At 45.2% G+C, this 20,137-nt stretch overlaps 1 protein-coding gene across 2 annotated transcripts in view; it reads right to left on the bottom strand.

Moving 5' to 3' along the window:
• The window catches only part of LOC138447726 (hepatic lectin-like), a 438,341-nt gene that overhangs the window by 251,623 nt on the left and 166,581 nt on the right, over nt 1-20,137 (bottom strand). For both annotated transcript variants that reach the window (XM_069604027.1, XM_069604026.1), the window contains exon 4: nt 19,690-19,764. In XM_069604027.1, coding sequence (XP_069460128.1) covers nt 19,690-19,764 — 75 coding nt within the window. The remainder of the gene's footprint in view (nt 1-19,689; nt 19,765-20,137) is intronic.

A 20,137-nucleotide genomic window follows, 5' to 3' on the forward strand; every position in this document is an offset into this window, starting at 1 on the left:
TGGTAACCAAATGGTACCGCAGACATCTCAACTTCAGCGGCTTAGTTTTGGACCCAGAAGTGCTTCTGATACACAAAGAATTCAGGGGTTCATTCCAAATGGATCTCTGCCTTCTGAATGAATGCACAGCTTCCCTGCTCCTTCAGCTGGAGATCAGAAACATTTGCAATTGCAACCAATTCTCTACTTCATTCGTTCACGTTGTGCGCACCATATTTGTGACTGGGGGTGTAGCAAAATTGGCAGTGTTGCAATTTTATATGAATCAGTGTAGTTAAATGTGAATGGAATGTGGTACCTTAAGTGTTACTTTGTGTTTCAGTGATACATATTAGATTAACACATGCGTAGCAAGATAAATGACAAAATCACCAAATTAAATATAAACAAAATCCACATATGGTGTGCTGCGAAGTGCCTAGAAGCTGGGCAACAAGGAGTTTCATAATGCGCATGCGAGGAAGGGGACTTGCCATGAATATCCCAATGTAAAAAAGAGACGGTAGTTATTAAACATACATGCACACTGATATACATACACAGGGAATTTATAAATCTACATGTAGTTAGCTTTCTTTATACATTTATAAAACCCTGCAGTCAGGAGTTCACGAGGTGAATTCTGAGCATCTGCAAACAACTGGTTTTGCAGGGTTTCAGAGGCCAGATGAGAGGTAATGAGTAAATATGACGTTAGCAGATGGTCAGTTAACAAACTGATCAGTCTTTTTATAGCCTGGTAATTTCGCAGAAGGAAGATGTAATCTTTTTTAAGTGCATGGGAGCTTGCTGAGTGATCTAGCCATTGGCTTTTGACCAACAATAAACATGTGGTGTAGTGACGCTCGAGGCCAGAGTGACTGATACTCATGGGTTTTGATTGTTTTCTAAGGATGTGCCATGCGTGCTGAAATGGTAGTCATATAGATTTGAATGTTCCGGAGACAACAGTAAGTTGGGGTAGGTGAGATGGTTATCATCAGTTCAAAGGGAACCTGTTTATTCTCATTCTCATCATGTTGTTTGAAGTATTTGTGCTAATCATGCCCAATTATTTTTAGGGTTCAAAGGTTTCAGGCCAGCTCCGACTCCTAATCAATGATGTCTGCATATGAATGTGTAACTGTGTGATGATGTCATGACCTGCCACGGACAAATTCTAAAAAGGGTTGTGTTGTAAACATGAGCTGAAGATGGTAGTTAAGATAACTGCAACCGATGAGAAAGGGAGAATTGGAGAAAGATTGGATTTCTTTGTATAGGTCTTGTTCAATCACGTGTGGGAGGTTGGATTGTAATAAAATATATGGTAGTGTTTTAACTGTTGCAAAAATGTATATAATGTGTCAACTTATGTGGTTTGGAGAGACGCTGTTTAGTTTTACTCTACAGCAGGGGTGCACAACTGATTTTGATAGAGGGCCGAAAGTACCTTACATGATGACTATAGTGGGCCCAAAAGTAAATGTGGGTGGGGCGGTAAGCGCGGTGGGGCGTGGCGTGGCAGGAGGCTTTGTCAACCCCAATTTTTATAAAAAACATGGAAAAATAATATGTTTTTGAGGTGTAATGATTTTTATTTGTATTTCAAACTTATATTTTGTACTACGCATTTTCCATTGTTATTTATTTCTATTTAGTTATTGCACATCGTCTGTTTAATTAAATTATATATATTTTATTGACACTTGATTGGACATTCCATTATTACTGCTATACTTTGCTGTTCGGATTGCCCAAGAGGAGTATGGCCTTCGTTGAGTCAGGTTTCCACAAAAAGTAAAGGATGTACATCTCCTAACTGTGCCTGTTTTAGCTTTATTTATGGGTTCACTCTTGGAGTGTGACACTATGCCCCATAGCCCCCACCCCTCAACCAAACACTGTGCCCCATGGCTCCCACCCCTCAACCAAACACTATGCCCCATTGCATCCACCCCTCATACAAACACTATGCCCTGTGGCCCCCAACGCTCAAGCAAACACTATGCTCCATGGCTCCCACCCCTCAAGCAAACACTATGCCCCAAGACACCCACCCCTCATGCAAACACTATGCCCCAAGACACCCACCCCTCATGCAAACACTATGCCCCAAGACACCCACCATGCACCCATACAGACCCGAACCCCCACCCCAAACTCAGCACACAAACACAAGCATACATCATGCACCCATACAGACGCGAACCCCCACCTCCAACACAGCACACAAACTCACAAGCATACACCATGCACCCATACAAACTCGAGCCCCCCAACTCAGCACACAAGCCCACACGCATACACCATGCACCCATACAGATCCGAACCCCCCACCCCCAACTCAGCACACACTGAACTTGCACACAAACACATTCAGGCAGACCCGACACACACACACACACACACACACACCCTGCGCATCTCAACACACACTGCACTTGCACACAAACACATTTAGACAGACCCGACACACACACACCCTCCGCATCTCAACACACACTGCACTTGCACACAAACACATTCAGGCAGACCCGACACACACACCCCCTCCCCATCTCAACACACACTGCACTTGCACACAAAAACATTCAGGCAGACCCGACACACACCCCCCCCTCTGCATCTCAACACACACTGCACTTGCACACAAACACATTCAGGCAGACCCGACACCCCACCCCGCATCTCAACACACACTGCACTTGCACATAAACACATTCAAGCAGACCCGACACACCCCTACCCCTGTATCTCAACATACACTGCAGACATACAAATACAAACACCCATACACACCCGACACACCCCCCCACACCCGCATCTCAACATACATACAAAAACAGAAAACACAGTCAGGACGGACCCGAGACAGACACACACACACACACACCCAAATATACACCCCCCCACCATGTACTTACCATACGTGCTAGAACGCTGGCGAGGCTTTTGGCACTACGGCTGGTGTGGGCGTGACAAGGCTGAAATGCCTTCCAGCATCAAGCCTTACTGGCCACACCAGCCGTAGTGCTGGCACTCCATTGGTGCAGCACACATGCACTACGTGGCTCGTAGGAGCTGCGTGGTTCGTGTGCACTGAACCAATGAGGGCCAGTGTTTTGTCTGGCCCGGAAGACAACGAAGACTTTCCTAATGGAGGGCGGCCGATGCTGCGGCGGACCGGACAAAACGGCATGGCGGGCAGCAACTGGCCCGCGGGCCGTATGTTGTGCACCCATGCTCTACAGCATCATCTATCCCCTCCCCGGACGATTGCACAATAAACTTGCTTTACGTAAAAATGTGTACTCGCTTCTCAAGTGTTGCGCCTGCCTTGGGTTAAGGTGATTAGGGGCCAATCCCCACAATAAACTACGCCTTTCCCTCATTCACGCTGATAATGAGGGTTCTGTCAAAGGTGCAAAAGGAACTTCTAAGCATGGTCCTTGTAACACATTTCTGGGCGACTCCAACATCGTTTCCAGTTTTTCTGGGACGTTCTCCGATTCCAACCCCCCCCAAATGTCATCTCTTTTGCCAGATCCGACTGGGGTGTCTTTACCTCTGGTGCTCGAGGTGTCAATGCAGTTATAGCCCCCTTCCATCCCTGGCCTAGAATGTTTCAGGTCGCGTTGGTGTGTTGCAGGCCGTCAACGTCGGCTGCATCTTTCATCGGAGACTAGTGGGCCATCTCCGCCTCCATAAATTATGAGGTGGCCTAGTCGGTATGGTACAGAGTATTCATCGCATTTCAGCACCTTTGGTCAAGATTATGAATGTCTTTCTCTCGGGGGACAGGAAGGCTTTGGGGACCATTTGTGATTACCGGTTGGCTATTTTACCAATTATGTGGATGGTGAAGCAGAAGGAGAACACCTATTAGGATGCAATCTTTTAAAAGGGATGAGTTTGCTTAGGCCACTCAGGCTGAGGTAATCCTACTTCAGGAGTATGAACGCAGCAGATATAAACTGAGGTCTCCCCAAAGGCTTTGTCTAGCAAGCGTGCAATGTTTCTGTTCATCATATCTTGCAAGATGGTTTCAGACGTCAAGACCTTGGATTTCTCGCAGATAGCTTATTATCCTGCGGGGGTAACTTTTTCTGTTTTTCAATGTACGAAGAAAGGCCTGCATTCAGTCTTAGATTCAGCTTTTCCTGAACAGCCATACTTCTCTGCAGTTTGGCACTTTTAAGTCCTACAAGCAGGTAAGAAGTCTCCCCCACCCCGGAATCTGTGGTCAGGCAATCGTTGCTGCTGCTGCTGCATTCTTTTCAACCAGTTTATAAACCTACCTTTGGTAGGGCCAGGTAGACATGGAAGGACCTTCTGCCTGGGCACCTGGCTGAAGGATTTCCTTAAGGTGGCCTAAGGAGATTCGTTTTAAAAAGAAATGTATATTTTAAGCCTATAGGAGTGGAGGCTTTATTGGTGGTGAGCACAATCTTTGAACAAGCATAATACAAGTGTCTCGCCATACAATGTAGATTCCGCCATCCCTATTATTAACTGTGAGTACTCAATCTATTAAGGACCGTGCATGGGCGTATTATCCCAACCTGATTGTAAATAAAATGTTGTTTTTATCACATATTTGACAATTGTTTCCTTGTTTATATTACCTCTTGCCCACCCTGTTGACGAACTGTGCTCTCTTTCAGCACTGATCCAAAGAATTTGTGAGGGTGGTCCGCATCCCCCAGACTATTGTTTCGACACCATGCACGAGCTATTGCTGGTGTGTTCTGTTTGGAAGTTCTTCCATTTTGTGACAGTCTGGCTGATTTCCTTGCTGGATATTCATTGATAGCAGGTCAGGTGTTGCCAGGTGACTTTGTTTCTCACCAAAAAGAAGCGGTGCCTTAGCCAGGAAGTGAGGTTATAAGGGACTGTACCTACTGGATTGGCCCACAGCCTCGTGTGACATATTATGTAAAGTGAGTGAAACTACCATATGCTCCCTGGATTTCTGGGAAATGCTGTTTTGTATTGATTTTACTTTGCTGCTGAAAATGTAAGTACAGATTGGGAAGCATAACACGTGCCTCCTTCTCCTTGAAACAATTAGTACTCCCCTGCACTACTAAGTGTGGAAATCTACACTGGTGTTATCGGTCGGCAGCTTGATAATACAGCTGCATAATTGATTGCCTATTGCCTTGTGCTGTGCCTCGTCCTAGTTATGTCATTTATCTTGGAATGTTGATACAGAGACTATTCTACCCGTAGAAGACTAGGTGAAGGGTCAATATCAAGGGATAATGGTTGCCCCAATGTGTTAGTGAAGGGTGCTATTCAAAGTGGCAATGAACCTAGATCTAGAAGACTATTAGTGCTTGGTGGTTTAAGAAAATGAAAAAGAGTATGCAAAGTTAGCTGTTAGGCTGCGGGTGAAGTTAAAACAATTGGAATAAGGTCAAATCATTATTACTATTCTTTACTCTATTCCGGATAGTCTGATTGGTTTAGTCGAGGTCAATAATGAACTGCAGGCTGGCTCGGACTGGCCAACAGGGCAATAGAAATGCCCGAACCAAAAACGCAAAATGCTAGTGTGGGCTAGTTTTCTTTGGCCAAAGTGAGCCACATTTTGGGCCAATGTGGGCAGTTTGGGGAGTTACTTCACTATGTGACTAGTCGTTTCGACCAGTGTTGCTGAATACATATTCTTTAAAATGCACAATTTGCATCACATTTTCCCAATACTCTCGCCCCTGTCAACAGTCTGTCACAAAAGAAATGAATTGCCAATTGCAACTCTGGCCCACTTTTTCATTGGTGCCCCAGCTACTGGCAGGAAGACTAGGCTCTCCAAGGCCTGACAGGAGGGCGGCAGGGCTGGCTGGCAAAAACCCATAGCACAGGGGTTTGCGTCTCAAATACGTGGGTTGCCATCAAGGCACCCATTCCGGTATGTACTTGCCAGTTCAGGCCTGTAAATAGCAGGTACCCTGTTGTCACTGTCCTGTATTTATCATGCCCAACTCCTCATTCTGCAGCCAGCCACCGAAGGCTTTTAATTCTAGGTAGAATGTGACCTTATAGGTGGGGACCTTGTTTGGAACTATCTGCCACTTCCTTTTCTGATTTGATCTTATTATAAGAAATGAATCCACAGTGGAAAAGATAATGGCTCTGTCAGGGGAGCACTTAAGCTGCTTGCAAGCAAGGGCATTCATCTCGGTTATAGCCCAGTTTGTCTTCACCTGTCCTGGGTGCCAGTAAGGCAGATCAACCAGCTAAGCACTCACCTCAGAAGTCTAAGCACAGCCTGCAGTTACAGCTAGAAGTCCCATCTGAGCCCACGCAGCGTTTCATCTTTCTGAGGGTGATCAATTGAATACTAGTCAATAAGGTTATACCACATATCATTACAGTGCTTAGAAGGGGAGGAATCTGACATGAAGCTATTTAAATGAATGTGATATTGCTATTCAGAGCTCTACTCCCACCCCTAGGTTTATTGCTTTTTAAAAATGAACATATTTAACGTAAAAAAGAAATCTTTGCGAACAAATGTGTATTTTTTGCAGACTTTTTGCTGCACTGGTTTCTTATTGAAGTGAATCACGTTTACATCTTTTTTCCACATCCCTTGGACTCGTTTTCCACCTGTGAGAGCGAGAGTGCCTGGGCGAGATGAGGGTGCAGGCGCAAGAGGAAGGTTAGAGAGAGTCATGTGAGCGACGGTGATGGAAAGGGTGACAGGAAGGCAGTATCTGGGTCTGAGGAGTAATCAGGGAAACAAGCAGTGTTGGGGACAGAAGAAGCTCATTACTGGGGTTGTTTCTAGGGGTGGGCGAACTGGACAGCTGCCCATGGCACAGAGTGGCAAGTAACATTTCAAAGGCAGGTGGTCACTCAGTTAACATACTAATCTTGCAGCGGTATGATATGATTTGATAGGTTATTTATAACGCGTTTAATACCCAGAGGTTGCAAAGCGCGGACCTGGGGATCGAACCTGTGTTGCTTCTTGTCGTTTTGCTTCCAAGGCGAGCACGTTGCCCCTGAGCTATCCTCCCGAGACAAGTCTGCTCTCGCTGTTTATTTGCTTCATCCAGGGGACGCATAGCTTTTGTTCATGGACCCAAAGCCTTAACACCTCTTTGTGTGATTGTACCTTCATTTGGATGGGGCTTTGGAATTCCCACTGTCCCCTCTGCATGATAGACCTGCTAGGGCTGTCGGAGAGGATTGAGAAGGCACTAAAAAGCCGAATGAGGAAGATAATTGTGAGAAAAACCTAATAATACTAGAGAAAGCAAAGTGAGAAAGGGAGGAGGGTGTGGGCAGAGGGTTGATAGGCAGGTGAAAGGAAGAGAGGCGGAAGGATGAGTGTCACGACAAGAAGTAAAAGGCAAAGAACATGAAAAAGAAAAATTAACAAAAATGGGAGCAAGAAGGAGAAAGAAAAGATTAAAAGGGAAAATGAGAAAGGGCAGGAAAAAAAGACAAAGAATTAGAGAGATGATAAACGTGTGTTAGATGCAAAAAAAAGCAGAAGGAAAGGGAATACGAGCAAAAGAAAGCAGTGGATTGAATGTAAAACAAAATGAAAACAGGGTTGAACAAAGGATAAGAAATGGAGAGAAAGGTAACGAATGCTGCAGAATGTAAGACAGCGCAGGCAGTAGACCAAGAAGGAGTGAGGTGAAGAGAAGGACAGCATGAGGTGATTCAAAAGAAAAGGAAGACATATGGACCGGGTGATGGTCAACAGATGAGTTAAAAAGAGAAGAAGGAAAAGTCCAGGGAGAGATATGGGGAGAGTGGTGACAAATATATAATGGGGCAGGGCGGGGTTGTATGGCGTGGCAGGCTTTGCAGTATGGAAGTGAGCTGCTCACACAGGGGTGGCCTGATTTAGAGGTTTCATATTGTCTAGAAACTGACCTGCTCATTGGTGGGCAAGCAGTGAAAGACACCACAGTGAGAGGGCTCAGGGTAAGAGGCAAAACGAAACTGACTAGACATTGCTGAGAGGGGATCATCTGGGACAGTGGCTCATCAGGCGGTAGAGGGTCCTGGGAGGAGAGAGCAGCGTAAAGAAAGACTACTGGGGGGCAAGGGGGCTAGAGAGTATAGGCCCAGGAGAGATGGTAGATATACATCCACCGGGTGCAGGGTTACGTGGATATCGGAACGTGGCAGGATGCCTGCGAGTCTGCTGGACTCGGCCCTGGTTCTTGGAGAAGACAACAGTAGGTGTTTATCAGTAGGAATGGAAGCGGAGACCAAGGCCCAAAAAGCAGGCCCGCCCTTGATTATATTGTACTTGACAACAGCTTAATTTACCCACGACCTTAGGTAGACATGCCTAGGGCATTCAGTTGGCGGGGGGGGGGTAGCCAGGGCTCAGCCCAGGCAGGGTCCAAAAGTACTGCTGATCTGAAGCTCACCTGGGGCTCCCCAACCTGATTCCTGCCCTGCTAAGTCAACGAATTGATCATAATTAACAGTACTACTGGTTTGCACAGCAGATGACACTATCAGACAATGTTTAGAATGAGATCAGGCTCCGCATTTGTGATTCTTTGGGCCTGATTCACAGAACGTTTTCCAATGGGGTTTTGCCATTACAAAACACTTCTGTGAATTAAGCCCTTTGACAGGAAAATGAAATACAGAGAATACAATCTTTCAGTTTTCTTAAAACAATATAATATGAAAGTATTGTCATTTGATTTAATAAAATTATGACTCATGATTTTCTTTGAAAACAGCTCAGGGATTGGAACGTGCATTGACCTATTCTGGTTTTATTTCATTTTAATATTTGAAACTTTTGGTTAGATTTTCGGATTGCTGTGATTATTCATATTATAATTAGCACCCCTTTTAAAATAAAGTGTACTTACTCCCTTTCATATCAGGTTTGAAGATCTAGCCGTCTACCCGACCACTCCTTTAGTTGCATAGACCACACATCTTGTAAAGGCTCACTCGTGATTCTTAGGCCGCAGCAGCCACTGAGGTCCCAGTACAAAATATTCCTTTGTTGCTTCACGTCACTCATTCTGCCCTGTACGAAGCAAGTAGATCCGCGCATGCGTGAGAACCTAGACGCCATTACCGACCAGCGCGTGAGAGCGTGGTATGTTTCCGGGGTTTCGCAGGTGTTTTGTTTGAAATAGTGTGTCATGGTGTCAATCAGCTGTATTTTTTTTTTTTTGCACACCGCAAAGTCACGATACGCTAATGGTGTAGTTATTAACAGAGAGCAATGAAGTTGTATAGTGCATTGTAGTAGCGGACTGGGCTGTCCGCTGCCATTCAACGCGTTAGGTGAGAGTCCGTGTCCAGCGGGGCTCGCAGTCTCTACTACCAGTGGCGTCGCTAGGAGGGCCCTGATGTAGGATTTTTCAAGTTTCAAAAATAATACTTTGCATAACAATTGCATCACAGGAAAATACAAAACGTTCATTGTTGGCACAAATGGAGCGTTCTAAAATGCAAAACCCATCAAACAGCAGAACATGGAAAGATGTTCAAATGTTTAAAATGTATAATTCTGAATGGTAAGTTTAACACCGAATTCAATTACCTAACTTCACAGAAGGTAATCACACAGCGCTGGTAGCCAACTATTGCACTGGTCTGTAGCAGCAGCCTGGGCAATACATTGCTGCTGTGCAAGATGAATAACTGAGCAACATGGAGACTGCTACCCTCCTGAGTCTGACACGCAGATGCTGTGTGATGGTGTTACACTCTGCCACTTGCCTTCACTGGTGCTTCACCTAAGGCCTGTCCCGGCCAGAGTGCAGGGCAGACACATGTGGCTGTCAGGTCCCTGGATTGGTCTGAGCCCATCACTCAAAGTAATCACTTACCCGCCCACCGCACAGACAGACTAACTAATGTTGCATGTTTGGTCCTGGGCCGGTCTCAAGCAGCCTGCCTTAGAGTCACAAATGACCTGCCCCTGCAAAAAGCAGTATGATCTGTCACCCAAATCTGTAGGCGGTAGGGCTGCTTTAAAAGCAGTAGCCTACTGCCTAAATCAGTAGGGTTGGCAAGTATGCCAGTGTCCCCCCTCTGAAATCATGTGCCCCCCCTACCTAAGGCGAGCAGTGACCATGTTCTCTGTTTGTGGTGTTATTTGTAACATTCACTTAGGAAAATGTGCATATCACACAGCAATACTCATTTTGTCTCAAAGCTAGTAGTGATCGAGCAGCTTGCAGCCCCTCCCATCAGATAGTAGCCACGAAACTGCTAGTGATGGGCCATTAGTCACTGAATGGTTTCGTGCCTGCATTCTGATGGGAGGGGAAGTGCAGTGGGGTGTGGGTAGTTGGTGTGCACAAAAGCCTATGTGCAGGAGTGCTTGTGACATCACACTTTGCCTTTCATAGGCGGCCCCCCTACTTTTGTCTGTGCCCCCCCTACTTTTGTCTTTGACTGCCTCTGTGCCCCTCCTAAATTTGATTCCTGGCAACACCACTGTCTACTACTAATATAAATAATATGTAAACCCGTTTACCGTTAATTACAATAAACCCCTTCACGTTATTTACCTGCGTCCATACCTTCACACAACACTATATGTGTCTGCGGCATCTTCTCCTGTTTCTGCCTCAACGTCCGGCTGACTACTACTGTCGACTAACTTTCGTCCATAAATGTGGCCATTTGAATGCTAGCTTATCATGAGTGGGACAAAGGGAGGAGATTCCCGAACTCTGCAGGAGAGTGGCCTGTCTTTGGATATACATTTTCCAAATGGAACTTGTCTGATTTTCAAGGACTACTGACTTCACTCAGTGAAGAGCAGAATCCTGGATCCTGAAAACCTGTAACAATCTACCTGGGGAACTGAATTGTAGGGGTGTCCAGGATCTCTTGAGCAGAAGCTGGATCCCCTCCACCCACGCAAGACACCCCACCAGCTAAGACGGTTACTGCCGATTGATTGTCTCAGGAGGGATGGTGGTGGGAGCTGGACTCCGGGAGGTGTCTTAGGCATGAGTCTGTGTATGTCATCTCCTGGCGTTGTGTTCCTGCGAAGACGATGCAAGGGTTGAGTGCTCTCACTTATTTAAGCCCACCGCCGCATTTCCTCGTAGTGACCAGCACCAACTGGGCTGTGCTTAGCAACCTTGTGAGGCTCTTTTCCTGGGTTTGAGGTGCAGCTCAGTTTCATTAAGGGGGCGGTAATTAAAAATCGGTCCATCTTCTCGTAGAACCAACGTGCTGATAGCCACAATCATTTTAAGTGTCTTTTGGTCTTGTCTGGGTGTCTATACTTCCTCACCTATGGCACTTCAGTTCCAATATGGCTCTAGAATTCAGGGTCCAATAGCTCCAGTATGTCTACAAACCCACAATGGGTCCGCCCATTTCAATCCCAGAATCTCAACGGTCGGTTCTGAGGGGTGTTTCAAAACCTCTACAAGTTGACTGCCTAGGTGTCCCTGACTTGTACTTTAGGTGTCCCAGTTCACTGACCTTTCCCCTTTTCCTCTACAGGAGCAGATTGGACGGGGTCGAAACAGTGTTACATGCTGGAGATGGGCTTGAAAGATAAGTGATGACATGTTTATTGTTTGTACTTGATTTGTTTGGGTTTTCGCCATTTTCTCACCCAATTTCTTGTGTGCTTTATTCCTTGCAGATGGACCATCTTCAGGGGTAATGCAGAAGAGATGAGATGCAGCCACAGCCACAGACAAGACCATCCTGGTGGGTTTTGAGGAATGACTGCCATGTGTTGCCCATAGGTGGGGCCTTAAATAGGCTTCGCCTGGCTGATCACGATCCGGCGTGAGTTTGAAGTCACGCAGGATCTTGCAGGAGGCCAGATCCCCATGTGATGCAACTGTTTTCTTATCCTGATTCATGTCTTGGTAACTGGCTGGATGGATGCTTTTGCCTTGAGAGATCCTCCCTATTGTGAGAAATCCATGGAATTCATCCCCTCTCCACGAGCAACCCCTGTTGGGTCTAGGGAGTTGAGCCCGCTAAGCTTCACACCCCATAAGGGACAGGGACGGGGCACTACTGGGGATGACCCCCCTCCCGCTTGGAGGACAGGCTATCTCTTGACATAGATTATCCTTGCGTGTGCTAAGAAGGTAATATTTGTATGGGCTATATGACTAATACATCAAACAGCTTTAGGAATGTTCACAAACAGGAAACTGGTATGGTTTCTGACCCTTTTCGTTTACCCACTGTGTATGTACTTCAGGACCAATGGACTGTTCTGTTTCCTAGCCCAAGGAACAAAAAGCGCCTGTGAGACCATCCAAGAGAGAGAGTCAAATGAAGGCAGGCAAGCCTATGAAGCTGAGATGCAGAAGAGGGTCCATCCTCCTTTGAGGTTGAGTCAGGAGGCAGTCCAACGCAGACGGCGTGTACCATTGAGGAGCTAGAAAGCCCGCCAAACGCTGCTCCCTGGAGCTACGCGTAGAGCGAGAGAAGTTCACCCCCACCGCCAAGAGAAGTGATGCGACTGCAAGAAACGAGATTGACTGGCACAGGCTGGAGCCAATGCTGGGGGCCCTTGACAAGTCCACAGGAAACCAAAACCCGCACACCGGCGTGCAAGCCAGAAGCAAAGCCAGAGCTGAGGCACTGCATTTCCAGTGCTTAATTTGTGTGGGTGTTTGCCAGGGCTCAGTCCTGGCACTTATTTTTGAGCTCAGCACTTATAGTCTCAGACTCACTTTAATAATGAAGAGGGTGGATTTGGTTATCCAGATTTAGTAAAAAATGACAAAGCCTTTTTGCTTAAAAAGAGTTCATATTATTTTGAGGAGAGCATTAAATAGCCGATTTGGCTACTTATGGAAAGAAAGATTTGTGCACCCTATCATTTGGAAAATCTCTATAGTATGGGTAAGTTGTCCAATAAAAGGCTAAAGCTACAACCAATAGTGGCAACCAGACAGGCCTTCGGGTCATGGTTTAGAGAAAAAGGGCAGAGTTATGGTTTCAGCCCGGATGCAACTATTTGGCATAATGAGACATTGCAACTTAATAATAGATGTTTGAAGTGGAAGAACTGGATTAAAAAAGGAATTCTAATGATAAGTGACGTACTGGATGGTAACAGGCTGCTGCGTTTTGAGGAATTGCAAAGTAAATATGATCTAGGTCAATGAGGGATGAATTAATATTTGGATTTGGTTTCTCTAATCAATCAAAGAAAGAGTATGGTGGGTGGCACATTGGGAGAGAAACCAGAGATTAGTAAATTATTGATTGGACAAGAGCATAGTGTACAGGCTTACATGCCCACGGAAATAGGACATATTAATGCTTGGAATGAGTTAAAGGAGGCCTGGTTAATTACCATATTGGCGGGTGATGTCAATATGATAATTTCAGAAAATGATTGGAGAGATGTACTTAGGGTGAGCATGAATTTGGGGAATGACATGAATTTGCATCTGATTAGACATAAAATAATTGGTAGAGTATACTGGACACCAGTTGGGATGTTCAAATTGAAGTTGAGATCAGATGAGCTGTGCTGGAGTTGTGAGAATGATAGAGGTACTCTTCTACATCTACTTTGGAACTGCCCGAGAGTACAGGTTTTTTGGAAGGATGGAGTTGATAGAATTGATTAAATGTTTGCAATAAGTATGAAAAGATCTGCAGCAAATATAATCCTGCTCTTACATAAGGAAACATGTGCAAGCACTAGGAGACACAATTTCTGGATTGACAGGTCTGTGATGGTAGCGATTAAGCTGATCCTTAGGATTTGGAAGACGAGGAAGAAACCTAATGTTGAAGATTGGTTGGTGGAACTACAGATTCTATCAAAGTATGATAAGGTCTCAATGATAAATAAAGGTAAAGACGAGGATTACTTGTCATTATGGGGATCGTTTGATGCCCTTTATGATTGATGTAGTAGAGAGATTGGGAGAGGTGGGGAAAGTGGGAAGTGAGAAAGGATAAATTTACTCCCCCACCCTTTTTAAATGTATTTATTTCTTTCTCCCTCTTTTCCATTCATGATGTCTTTTGTTATGTTTTGTGTGTGTTAGTCAGTACTTTTGGTAATGGTTTACTATTTTATATTTCACATAGGATGGTTGTTTACATGATGTATTAAATGCTAGATGTTTCAGAATTTTGGATATTGATTGTTTATTGCAATATTTTGTCTATGTGAAAATGTTATGGCTTGCTGAAAATCTAAAAAAGAGATCTTTAAAAAAAAATATATAGTGGTGATAGTGCATCCATCAACTACAATCAGCAGGTGCGAGCTCTAGTGAAACCCCAAATATGTCAACACTGTGGGGAACAGCTATAGGTTATGGTAGTGGTGGTGAGCTGCCCACCCGCAGTGTCACAGCAGTGTTAGAAACTATTTGGGCTCTGGCTCTTATTTCTTTTACAAATTAAGTACTGCTCATTTCCAGAAGAATACCACTGTATCAAAACAGGTACATGGTGTATTGAAGAAACCGAGAGTAGGGCAGGCAGAACCACAACCCAGGCCCCCAGAGAGGTTTAGGAGCTGGAAGGGTTCCGTACCAAGCCGGACGATGCCTAACTATTTAAAGAGAACTTTGTGTTGATCCGGACTGGAAGCGAATAGCAGGCCGGGATGCCCAAAGTCATTCCATATTCTATTACCTACTGAGACAAGAAGCCCCAAGAAGGTGTGTTGAACATTTGGTTGGAATTTTGGAATGGGCGAAAGACCCAGAAACATTGGCTGGAATTCTATCTAGGGCAAAAAGCCCTGGTCTAACCCTGAGACTATATAAGGTGGGTCAGAAACCAACTGGGAATATATAAGTTGGGCAAATGCTCTTAAGTGATTTTGTGTTATGATTAGATTCCTTTCCTTTGTACGGCATCCTGATGTGTACTCTTTTACTCTTTTCTTTTTCTAAGCGTAGGGATCAGAGCGGTTGGATAGAATAGAGTTTTTGCCAGAGAAATAAAACTACTAAACTCAAAGCACGAGTTGTCAATCTCCTGAATCTGATTTACTACACTATCCACAAATGAACCCTGCTTGCCCGTTCCTCTTTGAATATGTCCTTGTATGTTCTCTGTCCCTCCATACCTCGCCCTACAGCTTGCGGTGAGGACATGCTTGATCTCAGGGTGTCCATGACACTGTCCAGTCTCACTAGTTATGGCCCATGACGTGTAAGATCGCCCACAGATCCAAAACGAATGAAGAAAGGGTGCAGAAGACCTAGGTTTATTTATTTATTTATTATTAATGAAATGATGCAGGTAATTCCATCTCAAAAAGGGTGGTCTGATAACCAGACCCCCCTTTTATAAAGCTCCATGCCGAATTCATAGTGGCACATGTGCCAAGCTACATCAATCCCATGATCTGCAGCCTCTTCAATGGCACAGAGCAGGTTCAAAGGTCACGGATGCCCTCTTGACAGCTGGGGTGACAGCAAAGTCACTTTAGCACAGTGGAGGCATTCAAATCTGCACCTTTGTTCCAAAGCCACATAATTATGAGGAATTACTATACTGGTGGCAGTTTAATCTTTAAACATAAGCCATATTTAATCTGTAAACATGAGCCATACCTGTGTTCTGGGTATGGTATCTGGTAATCCACATATTATTAAAGCTGCATATGATCTGTATCATCTATGTGTCAACACTGCACCCAGGCCAGCTGTGGAAGGGCTGTGTGTAATCTAGTCAGATAGCCGGTCACTGCCTGCCAGCAGAGCAAGACACTGAATGACTATGCTTCTCTTTTGATCATTTGTAAAGTCAGGGAACACCTCACTCCTGCAGGATAGCCCCTCAGCAGGATCTTTCCTGGGAATCAGGAATCAAAGGGAACACTGTATACAAAATGACTAGCATCACACGAAAGTGTTGCATTCCAAAAGGCCTTTGATGCTATGGGTCTGAGAAGAGAGTAGGGTTAGTGCAGTCAGAGAGTGCTCAGCACAGTTGGGGAAGGATTCCATGATCTTGTATCTCTGTAGCTCTCCTTATTTCCTGTCTCCTCCACTTCCTTTTAGCACAAAACACTTTGGGTATGATCTAAGAAGGGTATCAGGTAATAATATCCCCATATATATGGTCGCCGTAAATAATATCGCTGGGAAAATGTTGTGGCGATATTATTATTAAAGTTTGGGGGTTGCGGGGGTGTCCCCCGCATGTTCCATGCAATAATGTCACCACAAAAAACGGCAATTTTTCGGCGATATTTTTGCATGGCGAGATTTTTGTGGCGACATTATTACATGGAACCCAACATGGAACCCTAAGAAGGCAAGGACCGCTTGTCAAAAAGACAAGGATTGGAACCCTTCACGCAAGCTTGATTTTGTCTAATAACCTGGGAATTTCTGCATCTAAAAGAGGGAGTCACCCACTACTTCTTTGATTAATTCTGGACTGCGAGAATAATTAATTTGGACCCCTTTTGGGAGAGTTGACCACGAAAGTGAGGTGAAGACTGAGTGATCCAAGACAGAGGCAAGCTCTGCTCCCGACCCACTTCTAGGGCACATTGGGAGTGATCTGCTGCTGGAACAAGACCTTTCTCTCTGCCAGCTACACTGGTACCAAGGACGTCACTGGAGGTAAAGGACTCCTTCAGGTCATAGGCAACATCCCCCGTGCAGGGAAAAGAGAACAAGGACTCATCTTCTCCCTGAGCCCCTGCATTGGGATTCACAGCAACTGAAGAAGCCAAAAAACTGGTCTCCTGCATTTCCACCGAGTTCAAATAGATTCAAACCAGCAGAGCTTAGGGGGCTACCTACGGCAGCTTTTCAAACTCTTCGAGCTGCTGTTGCTGCATCCACAAACCAGTTCACTGGTGCACTGCACCAGCTGGGCATGATGTTGCCCCAGCTGCATCATGACCAAGAACCTCGAGCCACCAGCATCTTCATCTTTAACCCGTGATCAAACATTGAGCCGACCCTGGTGGCCCCATCAACCTGTTTCAATAGAAAAGAACCGCAATGAGCCTCAATTAGGACCTGACTCGGCGCACGCTACCCATCTGGATCACCACGACTCGCCACATCTGAATACTATTCAAACCACTCGCACAATGACAAGAAGCCTGGTCTGACACTGTGGAACCAACTACTTCAGGTAATGTTGAAAGGCCCTATTCCGCTATGGTCTATTTGTTGCCACCCTAGAGATTGGGTAATCTGCCCCCTTTAGAGCACCTTTTTCATCAAGACGTATATTCTTTTGAGCATTGTGGTGATGCATTGCATTTTCCTCCTGGCTTAGTATTCAGAGTGCCAGCATCATTAGATTCTGCTTTTCACTGTCGTACTTTACGAGTATAGGTTTTTGTTAGTGTTACTAGTACAATTATTATTGCATATTGGTGTGCTTAACTAAAGTATATACCTGTTTATAGAACCTTGTTAGAACCTTCATTCATTATGGACTGTTGTGCTATTGCTGTTTGAGTTACTACTGTTTCACATTCACACCCCTCTTGAGAGTACAGTTTCCCTCTGCTCACGTTACCATAAAAGGCAAAGGAGATTTATCTCTTACCTATGCCTGCTTCACCTTTATGTTTGGGATCGCACTTGTATTGTAGAAGTGTGAGGACTGAGTCAGGAATTAGCATACTTGAACTAAAAACATTTGACCTAAAACATTTGATCGAATTTGTTTGATCTTTTTTTCGGTCAAATTTCATTAAATATATATATATATGGGGGTGGGTAAGGGTATAGATTAGGTTGAGGGGAAGTGGCAGGGTTGCGGTCGGCCTTTTAGACCGGAAGAAAGGTCAAATAAATTTGATCAAATGTGATTAGGTCAAATGTTTTAGGTCAAATAGACCCAAACCCTGAGTCGGCGGTTTAGCCCTGTATTTGTGTGGGCAGAAGTCATTTCGTTAATCCTCCAGCTCCTAAGACCATCACAGCATTTGCCCAAAGCTCCTCACCACAAATGCACCTTACATTTACCCCCCCCCCCCACTCCCAGCCCCCCGCAGGTCCAAAACGGCACCCCTCCATCTCCATCCAACTCTTTTTCTCCCAGGAGAGAGAAGTGTAGTGCAGACTACCCATGTGCTCAGGTTTCAGTGGTCTGCAACGTTTGCCTCTCCAGATGTTTTGGACTTTGACTCCCATGATTCCTTACCATTGCCTGTGCTGGCTAGGACTGATGGGAGTTGTAGTCCAAAGCACGTGGAGAGCCAATGTTGCTTGTGTCTGCAGCAATTTAGCTGGACAGGCACATGGGGCGCCTCCTGAAAGAGTGCATTTTACATTAGGAATTCTGGAACCAGATTATTTCTTTTTCTATCCTAGGCTGTTTCCCAGCTTCAAAATGTTGTTGGCGTAAAAAGCCAGGCCTGCCAGAAGGAGGCACGCATGGCGTTTAGCAGCTATGGGGCCTCTGGTTACACAGTGCACAGGTGCTGAGCGCTAGGCATTACGACCTTATGCTTCTGCGGATTGTATTTTTTTATAATGGGTGCGCTATCTCCTGGGCAGGTGCTACCATCCCTTGGGAATTATCCGTCGCACCCTTCCTTCGTGTAATTGACTTGAAGCCCATCTGTCAGGACGTGATGACTCCCTGAGCTAGACGCATGTCATTGCACTTCCAGGGCTTTGCATGCAGCCGCCCTGAAACAAGTGCGTCCAATCACTGCACAGCAACATGGATCCAATTTTAGCAGTGGCATAATATGTTAGTATTTCCGCATAAGTGAGGTAACAGTAGGGCAGCCACTTGATTAAGGGGCTATTTTATCATACATGACACGAAGACATATGCAGAGCTCTGAACTTTGCCCATGCCAGGCTGATATTGCACACCCAGAGCTGTGTTTAATCTTTGCATTGTGGGATTTGTAGTGCTTTCTTTTCGCATTCTAAATTCAGGACTACGGGTCTGTGAATGCATAGATAAAAAGCAGGACTGGATGGGCTACGCCAGTCTGACACGAGTTGCGGTGGGGAGGGGTGAGGGGTCGGGGGCGAGAAGGGACAGGGTGACGTGGGTGGGGATATGTTAAGAGGGCAGCAAACCTTTGTGCCAAGAGCACATACATGCAAAATATCCATTAGTACCCACGCTCGCCCCCAGTCCCGCCCTCCAGTACAGACTTGTTCTATTGGCTGCAGAGCAAAGCAGTATCCATAAGCAGAGGGTGATGGGGAGGGTGCGTAAAGGCCATAACAACATAACTAAAGCATATTTGAAAATAGTTTGTCATCACCAATTTAGGAAATCTAAAAAATTAAAAAAATAGTTTAACGAAGAAAAGGCCTTAGTTTAGGAGGGAATAGAATAGTCTCTAGGCTGTAATGGGGATGGAAAAATGAGGAGATTAATTAAAGAAAAATCCATGGGACAGTTTAGAGGGCAAAAGCTGTGAGAGGGCGATGGCAAAGCTGGAGACCAACTTGGCCCTAGGATTGAAGAGCTTGCTGAGAAGAGGGATGGCTTGATGTAGTTTATACATTGCACTTTTATGGCGGTCTCCACCCACTCTAAAGTACTACAAGGCCACACAAGTGCTGATGTGCGCTATAAAAATGCATTTATCATAACACAAAACATGAAAGGGAAGAAATAGAACATATAACGAACGACTTTAGCACACAATGTGATTTGAAGCGTGTCTAAGCATTTGAGAGAGGTGCCAGGTTGGATGCCACTATGACAGACCACCCGAGTTATTGTTTCCCTGGACGTCCTCGAACCTGCTGCCGTGCTCTGCCCCCAGCTCACCTTCCGATCTCAATTTGGCAAAATCTGCGCTGTAGTCCGATTTTATTGCTTCGGCTTTGGAAGAAACAACTTGTACTGAAAAAAACAATAACAAAAAAAACAGCAACCATCAGACAAACGCTTTTTTTGTTACAGCCAAAAAGTATATTTTAACAAGCACTGGCTTAGCCAACCGTTTTTACTTTGTATGGTCTTTGACCTTGGATAGTCATTTGCCATCCACAGCCACCATATGCTTGAAACGCTTTTCATAAGGGACAGTAATGGTAAACATCAGTTATTCTGACTACAGGCATGTGTAACAGATGCAAATGTACATGCCAGTAAGCCTGGAAGATCACTGCACTATGCCCCCACGAAGGGGATATTCTTGGCCAAGCACTGGGTGAAATGCTGATCAATACATGTAAAGTTTCTATTGGTTATCTAGTTCTGCTACTGCACCCGG

This window comes from Ambystoma mexicanum, chromosome 3q (assembly GCF_040938575.1).
Source record: "Ambystoma mexicanum isolate Mex_15411 chromosome 3q, UKY_AmexF1_1, whole genome shotgun sequence".
NCBI lineage: Eukaryota > Metazoa > Chordata > Amphibia > Caudata > Ambystomatidae > Ambystoma > Ambystoma mexicanum.